The following is an 11,131-nucleotide window of genomic DNA, read 5'->3' on the forward strand; positions in this document are numbered from 1 at the left end:
ACCCCGAAGTTTCTGAGAGTGGGATGGGTGCAGGGGGCCTCTGTGTGGGCCAAGGGGATGCTGATGTTATGGTATGAAGGTCCAAGGATGGGTCTAACAAGGCCTTAGTGTGTGCGTCTGTGTGTTCAATCAGTATTTATGAGGGATTTGTTTTAAACTGGCCACTAAGGGAGCATGCACTCTGCTCAAAAGCACAGCAACCCCTTTTTTTGCTCAAACTGAACTCTGATCTCTTTGGTCAGGCAGGACTTCTGGCTTCCACGCCCAGCCCTCCCAAGGAAAGATATGGATTGGTTTCTGAGAAGCCCTCTAGGTAAAGGCCGGGGGCATCTTAGGGTCTTGGGTCAAAGGCCAATGGGGAAGAACCTTCGCCAGGCTGAAATCAGTGCACAGCAGACTTGCATAGTTGTCATCCTGGCAAGGGAAATAATCAGGGTGGGGATGGATGCAGCTGTGGGCCCCCAAGTCGTCCCTCCTTATTCTGGGGAGTGGGGTGCCTAAATGTGCTACATGTAGGGCAGGCAGGAGCCAGGATTCCTGGGCTCTGCAACCTGCTAGAAAAGATGTATGGTAAACACTTTTTTTGGTGAGGGCAGGGGAGGGCAAGCTATGTGGATTTTGTCTGGGAAAATAAGAATGCCTTTTATGCATAAAGGGATCAATGTCTTAGGCAGGGGAAAGCCTTCCTGCACAGACATAGACTGTGACCTCCACCCCTTCACCAGCATTTAATAGCCCAGAGATGGGCCTGTGGAGAGCAATCCCGTGCCCAGCACTTTTTGTCACAGGCCCTCTGCTTCTGCACCCTCCACCCCACAACAAACAGCAGGAGGTCTTCTTTTTCTCCACTGAAAACAGTGGTGCTGGGACTTCTTTGATTTAGGGTGTTTGGCAGGTGAAACACACCTGAAGGGGCGCCACTTCATTTACCTTTATAACGAAAGGCCATCAGTCCATGCACTTGCTGAAGAATCCTCAGCCCTTTGCTCCTTGGGGAGAAGAGGTGCAGATGGCATGGGCCAGTGTCTGTATTGGGGAGGAGGGCACTTTCCCCCTTTGTTCATGCCCGGCAACCCAAATTAGAAGGCCAAGTCGCTCCAGTATCATTGACCTTGTTGTGTCAAAGCCTCCTGGGAATGCAAGCTGCTCAGCAGCTCTCTGGATTGGGCTGCACAGTGGGAAAGCAGGATATGGATCTCCTAATTTGGGAGTGCTGTGCCGTGTGCGCCCAACACCAGTGCTTCAACTCTGCGGGAGAGGAGCACTGGCAGAGGAAGAGGGTGGGGGGGTGCAGTCCGCCCTGGGTATCATCCCTGAGGGGGGCTGCCCCCGCGGGCACAGTATGTATGCCGCTCTGGGTGCTGGAGCAGCTAGCTCCGCCTTTGGACAGGAGGCAATGCTACGGCCCAATGGACAAGTCTGAAAGGGCAGGCGGGTAATTCTGAGATCTGAATCTTATTCTCTCTCTCCTGCTCTGCACAGTTCATTTTTACGTATGTTAAAGATGCAATGGCACAGGGAATGGGATGGCAAGAGGAGGCCCAAAGATCTCCTGGATTCTGTTTTTATGGTGAGAGTGTAACCTGACCCCCAAAGGAATGGAGCAGCAGGAGGAGGTGGCTTGGAAAGAATAGTCCTTGCAATTATTTGTGCGACTCCTGCCTCTGCCTTATATTGAACAGTTGGGAGGGGAATGGTGGCATTTAAGCTAAGGCCTCTCCTGCTGCTTTTTGAATATATGACACTGCCACCTTTCTTTCGTTTGGCAACTCTAGCCAGCTTGTAAGGAGTAACAAGGCATGCTTCGCACCCCATTTGCCTCCATGCCGGGTCTGCTGGGAGCATGTGGAAGCACTTTAATCATAAAGATAATAATATCTAAGTTGGTGGCACCTCTCCAGGTGAGATGGTACATGTTAACATTACAGAATGAAGAAATCCCTCCTTTTGTGGTGATCTTTGTATTTGCCGGGGGGGGGGGTGATGAGAAGAGGCATAACAATGCAGGCCTGTGATTTTGGATCCATAAAGCAGATACTGTGAAATAGCTGTATTGTGACTTCCCAGTTGTTTGACAACCCCTTTGTTTTTTGCAGTCCCAGGCAGGCAGCAAAAGCAGGTTTACCAAGGGGGATGGGACTGCATTTGGATTGGAAATCACAAGCCGGGTAAACCAGACTTAATAGGACATAATTGTTGGCAATAGCTTCCCCTTATATGAGGTTAAATGTCCTTTTCAATTTATTTTTCAATCTGATTCCCTGCTTCCTGCTCAAGCTCTGCTCTTTCTCTGGAGACTGGCTTTGATTCTGTGAATTACTTACCACAGTGTGAATTTGCAGCTGGCACCAGAGTCAGACTCATAGCTGTCAACTTACAGGTTTGAAAATAAGGGACCAGCAGCCTCGAAAATAAGGGATCAGCAGCCAAAATTAGGGATTTTAGACAACCAACTGAAATACGAACTTAAAATGGACCAGATAATTTTGGAGAGCAGCGCCGGTTTTTAACCCTTCGTTTCCAGAGGTTGCTTCTAAAGACACCAGCTGATGAAACACTGCAATTAAATAACTACAAGCAGCAACCACTTTTCGTGTAAAACGAAGTCCAAGCTACAAAGATGCTGCTGCAGTTCTGTATCTTTTCTCTCGTGCTCCATCTGCAGCTCTCAGTTCCATCAGGCGGGGCTGGAGGAAGGGGGGGGGGAATAGCGCCGAAAGTAAACCCGCAGATCAGACCATCTATGCTAGTCTACCACTACAAATCTATGGGAGAAGCACTTGCGGTCCTTCCTCCGCTTTCCCCCTCTATGGTTAGCCCTTGGAACACCTGCCCGCGCCTCCGCCTCCTCCTCTCTCTGAACTGCTTTCTCTATGGTTGCCCTCGCTCTCCTCTCAAGGCTCCTCAGCAATTCATAGGCCTCGCCAGGCTGCCCATCTCATCCAGGTCCTTCAGCGGCACAGCCACAGTACAGCCTAGCGGGAGCAGGAGCGGTGGTGACGGGCAGAGGGGAGGCCCCAGGCAGAGACGCTCAGTTTGGTGGTCGCGAGAAGGATGGCGGCGGAAGGGCCCGAGGCTCCCGCCAGTTCCGGCGGGGAGGGGATCCCAGGGGCTGAGGCTGGTGAGAGGAGGCCGGAGGGGGGCAGGCTGGGCAGCCAAGCAACACAGTTGGAGCCTCCCTCCTCCCTGGCTGGCAGGGAGGGAGAGGAGCTGCTTCCTTTGAAACCCGGGAAATTTAAGGGACATCATCAATAAGGGACAGTAGCGGGCCACGGCGCTGGGATAAGGGAGTTTCCCGCCAAATAAGGGACGGTTGACAGCAATGTTCAGACGGTAGAGAACAAGGTCCTTGTGCCGCAGTGAGCCAGCAGCTAAAATTCTCCAGAGAAAGAAATCCTATTTATTATTGTTCTCCATATGGATTTTCCAAGGACTGGTTCTTACTTTTCCAGTAGGTAGTTTGCTCCAAAGCAGGGCCTTGTCTGCATCACTATGAAAACCCGGTTGCTCTGCACATAATAAACCGAAGTCTTTGTGAACCACTCACTCCATAAAAGCATTTCTTCCTAACCCTGACATCTCTGCTCCAACGCTGCTCCACAATGCCCCTCCCATCACCTCTCCAACCCAACTTTTGTGGGAAGCGCCAATGAGCGCACCTTCATTTCTAAGAGCTTGGTTATTTTTCTACTGGCCATTGTGATAAAAAAATCTTAGAAGCCAGACACTTTAAAAAAATTGAAGAAAAATGTGAAAATATTTGAAAGTGTAATAAAAGTTTGTTTCCCTAAATTCAGCCTGACTCAGTCTGACTCTTTGATTTGGTAGGTCTGTTCATGGGAATTTGCTGTCTGGGGCCTCCATCCCTTGGGGCAGGAAACCTCAGAATAGCAGGTGCTGATGCCAAGGGCAGGGAAGGGCAGCTTCCGGGATGCAAAGGCTTCCTGGGGAGCGCCTTGGCATCTGGTTCCCACTGTGGGAAACAGTGTTGGTCTGGAGAAGGAGGCCTTTGATCCATGGAGGCTTGGAGGATCAAGTGGTCATTTAGTTCAGCAACCCCCTCAGTGCCGCTAGTCCAAGGCACACTGCCTTTTTCACCCATCTTGCAGGAGAACCCACTGGGATAGCCTCCTGACTGTGGACTTATTTATTCTATTTTTAAAACACAATGCTAGTTCTCCTCTACATTTTATTTTACAGGTTATTATAGTGTTGCACAAAGTCCTTTTTCTTTTTTTGGTTAAATGTGCTGCCTGTCCATTGTTCTGAACTCTGGAGGAATCTGTCAAGCCCTGGCTACACAGCAACAGGAAAAGGTGCCAAATTGACATTCTGGGGCAGGGAAGATTCCGTAGCACAAGTGTGTCCCCCATCTCTTCCTCCATTTATTGATTTTTCCAATTTTTTTATCCCGCTTCTATACCGCCCTTCCTCCTAGGGACACGGGGAGCTTCACAACGAGGCGATCCCTCCCTCCCTCCCCTCCAGACCCATTTATTCCGGGAAGCCCGCCGGTGCCCGGGCCGAAGGCGAAGCGAGAGCCGCCCGGCGCCGGCGAAGGCCTTGGCCCCTGCGGAGGAGAGCGCGCGGCCTGGCCCGGGGCGGGGGCGGGGGCGGGGGCGGCGCTTGGGGAGCCCTGGCGGCTGCCGGCTGGTCGGCGCGGGTCAGGGCGCTGCTGCGGAGGATGACCTCTTTCCACGGAGCAGGTAGGGCCACGACCAGATCTAGTCCAGCCCCTGCGACGCAGGACTCCTTTGCCCTCGCGGGGCTCGAAGCCACAACCGACAGAACTCTCCCCGTCGCAGGCTGGTGGGCGGCCCTTCCCTGCAAGCTTCTCGGCAGAGCTTGGCCGGCCCTCGATTAGGGATGCTTGAGCTGAGATTCCTGCCTTGCCGGGTCTCTCCCCTCTCTCAGGCTCCATAGCAAGCTCGCTGCTTTTCCAATTGCCCACAGCCCTTTGCAGTAAGGAAGGGGGTCAAAAATTAAGACAGCGGCCAACTGAGAAGATCCATAAAAAGCAACTGTACAAAAAGGAATTCTTGTGCCAATAATATTTTTTTTGGGGGGGGCACCAAATTTTGTCCTCACATTTTGGTGGGGGCACCAAATGACCAATATCTGCTCCTGGCCAGGTCTAGTTCATCGGGACTCCACTTGACAAACCCTAAAATAGGCACTCCTTAGTTTTAAAATATAACAACAATAGGATGAAAATTGCCTGCCCCAAAAAGCAATAGAGAACAAGAAAAATAATGTTATATGTCAGCAGTGGTGTTTGGGGAGCAGGGCAAGCACTTTGAATATTGCCATAGTCTTATCACCCTGACAGAAATAAACTCTTGCAGTCTACGATTGCTATCTTATACATGCTTTTCTATGAAATTCAGGCTGCAATCTTACTTGCGTGTAGGTGCTTCTGAAATCAATGAAACCTTCTTTTGAGTAAACGTGTAAGAAAGCAATTCCAAGCTGAGAAGCATTTGCCCGTGTCCAAAATGTCTTTCCCTATCAAAATGTTGTTGTTGTTTAGTCGTTTAGTCCTGTCCGACTCTTCGTGACCCCCCTGGACCCCCTGAAGCACGCCAGGCACTCCTGTCTTTCACTGCCTCCTGCAGTTTGGCCAAACTCATGCTGGTAGCTTCCCTATCAAAATAAACTTTTTAAAAAGAGTCCATGTTATTGCTTACGCTGATCAGAGATGCTGCAAAGCAGCAGAGGCATAAAAATTAAAATATTTTTTATATACTTAAATATGGCCCTGCTCATAGGAACTAGGACTTGGCAAAATGATTACAAATTGACAGCTTCATCCCTTGCAGGTTCTTCGAAGGCTTTGTGCCTGCCATTTATGGTTGCTGGACAGCAGGTGGGCCATGTGCTGCCCTCTGTAGCCAGATATCTCTGTCAGTATCCAGCTGTTTTCTTGGTGTCTTGGGGTGATGGTGTGCCTGCTTGCGTGGAACTTAACAAGAAGCTGGCATCCTCTGAGCAAAGAACAGATGCTGTGGAAGGAGTACTCAGGGAAATGAGAGCACAGCAAGACTTCCCTTGCCTGAAGGAGTGGAGAGAGGAGGTGAGATTACCAGGCACCCAAGGAAGGCGAAGGGCCATGTGGCACCCATGGGTGTCTTTGAATACTGTAAGGGTCAAGTGGGAGGGACCCAGGGCTTCCATTCAGGATACTAGCTCTGGGAGGAAGGAGTGGTTGGGTCAATGAAACAGTTGTCCATGAACCAAAACTTGCTTTCGTTGCAGCTCTACAGTGTGATGCCCTATTTTTGTGACACGCCTCTCTTCAGCATGGAGCGCTCTGCAACTCGTGAGTCTGAAAAACCTTTGACTTCCTTGCTTTGTATTCCATTGATATGAGACACGATTCATGCAGAAGTAATTAAGAGAGACCTCCTAGAAGCATTTGTCCAATCCCATCCATGGTAACAGTTAGGAGCACAGCTCAAGTGCAGATTTGTCCAAATATCTCCTTTTTTACCCTGCTGGAGAAATCTAGCTTCCGTGCTCTATAAAGGACTATGTGCAGTGAATGAAACATGAATGCAAGTCCATTGATTTTAGGGGGTCTACTCTGGGTATGATTTAAGAATAATAATTATTATTTATACCCCACCCATGTGGCTGGGTGGTTGGATATCACCCCAATAATAATGTTTGTCCTTGAAAATGAGACAGCATTCAATGTGAAGTGGGAGGCTTCTGTTCCAGTCCTGACTTGGTCAACTGTGCACTAGGTGGTCTCAGACATTGTCACAGACTCAGTTCCCCATCTATATAAAGGGATAATACTTTACAACCCAAGACAGATTCTTAAGGTACTAAAGCCTGATTGCTTCATTCCTTTTCAGAACTGCCTGCTTTTTATCTCCAGCCAGGACTGCGTTGTCTGCTTACTGCTTGCAAACTGTTCTGCGTTCATCTTGCTTTGTTCTTCCTAGTCATCTGGGCTTAGGGGTTGAGCACCTGGAAACACATATCACAGGGAGGCTTTCCCTTGAAATTTGTTGTTCCCAGTTCCCTCTATTTTTACAGAATGAGAGTGCACTGGTTACTCTCTTCAGTTCTTTTTCTGCCCCGTCCACCCTCTGAAACTCCACAGGTTTCCTTACGGGGAAAGGCTTGAAATTCACACATCATTTCAATAAAATGATAACTCCAGAACTGCAGCACTTCAGGAGATCTGTGGGGCTTTTGTGGGCAGTTGAGGTTTAGTTTTGATCCAGTGCTTTTTCTGTGTAGCTTCATTTAGCAGCTGTTCCAGGCCTGTGAAACCTTGTCAGGCATCTTAATATAAGCTGGGAATTTTGGAAATGAGATGTTGATAGTGACTTCCTCTATAGAATGACTACAAGAGAAGCTAAAGAATATTGCACAGCAAAAGTGCAAAGTAAGTGCATATTCAATCTTCTCACCATGCATTTCCTTTTCACTTGCAACTCTGGCTGTGTTCCTGGTGCCCCTCCAATACGGCTTTCCTGTCATTCTACGGAAGAAACTCCTATTCTCTAAGCAGTGTTAATTATCTCAGCCTACATCAGACTTCCTCAACCTTGGCCCTCCAGGTGTTTTTGGCCTACAACTCCCATGATCCCTAGCTAGCAGGACCAGTGGTCAGGGATGATGGGAATTGTAGTCTCAAATATTTGGAGGGCCGAGGTTGAGGAAGCCTGGCCTACATAATACGCCAAGTGTTTGGGCAGTGGTAGGGGGAAGGTCGGCCCACTCCTGTACTCTTTTTGGAGTTGCATCTGGAAATGATTAACCTGGACAAGTTACTTTTGTTTCTCTTTTGCACCCAGCATTGTTTGGAGTGAAGCGCTATGGCACCCACCTGAATGGCTACACTTGGCGCAATGGGCAGATGTTCATGTGGTTGGCCAGGAGGGCGCTGAGCAAACTGACTTATCCTGGCTTGCTAGACAACATGGTAAGAGATGAGATGGAAAAGGCAATAGGTCTGCCTCTTTGATGTGAGAGTTGGGAGCAGCTCTCAATAATCAAGTGTTCTTCTATGGGGCTGGTCAGATAACAGCCACAGGGAATAGTGAGCTAAAAGGCTGAATGCACAAAACATGCACCTGTCTGGTAAGTGAATGAGTATTTCAGCATGAGCCATTTCACCAGGCGGCTTGGTGCCCAGCATTAAAGGTGAACTCATTCTCCCCACTCTGCAAATTGAGGCACAAGATAACAGACAATTGGGGACCATCATCCACTAAATAGGTAGTAAGCTTACCAGGTACTAGGGCCAATTCGGGGGGAGCAGAGCTGCTTTGTGCCCATTTACCATAGTAGCTCAATATTAATCCCTCATTTCGCTCGCCTTAGGCTGCTGGGGGCATTGCATCAGGGTTGGGTGTCAGAGAGACGCTGGTGAAGGAAAGCCAGGAAGAAGCTTGCATCCCCGCTTCTCTCACTGCACTTGCCAAAGCTGCCGGAACTATCAGGTAATATTAAAAAGCTACCTCAAGTTCAGGAAAATGCAGTTGTGTAGGTAAGGGAAAAATTAATATTTAAAAGCCAGGGCCTGTATAAAAAAGGCTGTTTGTATTCTGTGCCTCTGCAAATTTGTTGTATGAGCAGACACTTCAAGCTTGTATTTGAGAATTCCAGCTATATTGTAGAAAGCCACCTTTTCATTGGTGCACAAGGAGTATGTGGCAAGGCCTCTGGTGCCAGGGCTTAAGACTGCCAACTCTGACTGTGACCCTTGAGCAGCACTTCCTGTTGTGTCCCACCAGCTGCCTTGCCCATTCATGATTTGCCTCCTTTTGCTTCTTACAAACTAATCCTAACTGAGCTTAATCATGAAAATATCTACCATAGCTTAGGTATATTTCTAATGTGCCTCAAGTATAGAAAGTAGATTGCCTTCATTTCTCTCCCTCTCTACCAGCTTTTCCAAACATCAGTAGGAATCGATGAAGCAGAGAGTCAAACACCAGAATCACTGTAGCTATTCTGGAAAAGGCAGATTCTCAGTAATTCAGATCAAAGTTTACCTCCCTCCCCAACCAAATAAGAACCTAATGCAACTTGTCTCCACAGTCAGTGTGGTGTAGTGGTTAAGAGCGGTAGTCTCGTAATCTGGGGAACCGGGTTCGCGTCTCCGCTCCTCCACCTGCAGCTGCTGGGTGACCTTGGGCCAGTCACACTTCTTTGAAGTCTCTCAGCCCCACTCACCTCACAGAGTGTTTGTTGTGGGGCAGGAAGGGAAAGGAGAATGTCAGCCGCTTTGAGACTCCTTAAAGGGAGTGAAAGGCCGGATATCAAATCCAAACTCTTCTTCTTCTTCACAGTCATAAATACTGCTGAACTCTTTCCCCTGCCTTCTCCCACCCCAGCTACACCTATGAGGGTGCACAGGGAGGCATCTATGCTGAATGCCAGTTTGTATTTGACCTGAAGTTGCCTGAAGGTTTTGTGCCCCAGGTGGGAGACGGAGAGGTGCAGCAGTTCTACCTCTGGCCACTTGAGAAGGTTGGTAGGTGTAACTTGACTTAGGGCAAAAAATGACTCTTTTTGCAAATCAGAAGTTGATACCGCAGATAATTACACTGTAAATTACAACAATGGGTTAAGGTCTCCCACTAACATGACTTCCTCAAAGTTACTCGCTTTCATAAAACCACCTGCCAAAAGCTCTAATTGTTGGTTAGGGTTATAAATTCCTGTGCCTGTATAAGAAATAGTCCAGAGAGGGATGGTTGGTAATTTGATAAAAGAATTTTTGAGGTAGTGTAATAATCTGAGAAGCAGTGTGGTAATTATGTATAAACTGCAATAATTCCATAGGCTGCTGGTTGACTTCTGAATTTGGGTCTCTTCCTCCTCCTAAATTCACATAGCCTAGAATTTTGTTTGACTGGAAACAATTATCCACCAGTCGACTTTGTGCTTCCTAACCAAGTTCACATTCTTAATAAGACACAGCTACCCTGTATAGGTGGGTTAAACCACAGAGCCTAGGACTTGCCGATTAGAAGGTCGGCAGTTTGACTCCCTGCGACGGGGTGAGCTCCCGTTGCTCGGTCCCTGCTCCTGCCAACCTAGCAGTTTGAAAGCACGTCCAAGTGCAAGTAGATAAATAGGTGCCGCTCCGGTGGGAAGGTAAATGGCGTTTCCGTGTGCTGCTCTGGTTCGCCAGAAGTGGCTTAGTCATGCTGGCCACATGACCCGGAAGCTGTACACCGGCTCCCTCGGCCAATAAAGCGAGATGAGCACCGCAACCCCAGTCGGCCACGACTGGACCTAATGGTCAGGGGTCCCTTTACCTTACCCTGTATAGGGTGCACACAAAGTAAGGTCATGGCAATTAGCATGCCCCCTCCTAGTGAGAGAGATATGTGAACTGTAAATACAGTGGTACCTCGGGTTAAGTACTTAATTTGTTCCGGAGGTCCATTCTTAACCTGAAACGGTTCTTAACCTGAAGCACCACTTTACCTAATGGGGCCTCCCGCTGCTGCCGCGCCCCCAAAGCATGATTTCTGTTAACATTCTGAAGCAAAGTTCTTAACCCGAGGTACTATTTCTGGGTTAGCGGAGTCTGTAACCTGAAGCATATGTATCCTGAGGTACCACTGTATTCCTCTTCTGCAGGTGAAAGAGGCCATTGGATCTCCAGATTTCAAGCCCAACTGTGCAATGGTGGCTCTGGATTTCCTTATCAGACATGGCTACATCCAACCTGATGGAGGTAAGCTGCAGGAGAAAGGTGGCTTGTCTGGTAAGAGGGAATTTATGTATGAGGGGCAAGAAGGATACAAGAGCAAGATATAGCAGGGGCTTGCTCTGTATAGGTATGCATGCATCACTGCACCATGGCTAGAAACAGACTCTTTTAATAGATTTCACTTTTCTTTCAGAACCTCATTATGTAGAGCTTGTGGAAGGGCTACATCGAACACTCTAGAAGGAAAAGGCTGTCCTTGTGGTTGATACAGAGGTCTTCTCTGTTGGTTGGTTTTTGCTGGACCAGTAATCATGGCATGGACTTCTGTTGGATTCAACAATGGCTGCCCCAGCAGAGTTATGTGCAGAGCTTGTAGCTCAACAGGTTACTATGGTATAGTAAATTAATGTATTTCTACACCATTGTTATATGTAGATGTTCCCA

At 48.4% G+C, this 11,131-nt stretch overlaps 1 protein-coding gene across 1 annotated transcript; it reads left to right on the top strand.

Annotated features, from left to right (window-relative positions):
- Positions 1-23: 23 nt before the first annotated feature.
- Positions 24-11,104, top strand: LOC309332763 (uncharacterized protein; the record flags this gene model as incomplete). The annotated part of the gene is given in 12 exon segments (XM_081845937.1): positions 24-71; positions 4,439-4,465; positions 4,467-4,574; positions 4,576-4,605; positions 4,607-4,706; positions 5,820-6,073; positions 6,256-6,319; positions 7,812-7,939; positions 8,341-8,459; positions 9,357-9,492; positions 10,615-10,711; positions 10,881-11,104. Coding segments are annotated over 12 exon segments (1,158 nt in total). The 3' UTR covers positions 10,928-11,104.
- Positions 11,105-11,131: the final 27 nt, after the last annotated feature.

Source organism: Podarcis erhardii (genome assembly GCF_964252035.2).
Source record: "Podarcis erhardii genome assembly, chromosome: 17".
NCBI classification, from domain to species: Eukaryota; Metazoa; Chordata; class Lepidosauria; order Squamata; family Lacertidae; genus Podarcis; species Podarcis erhardii.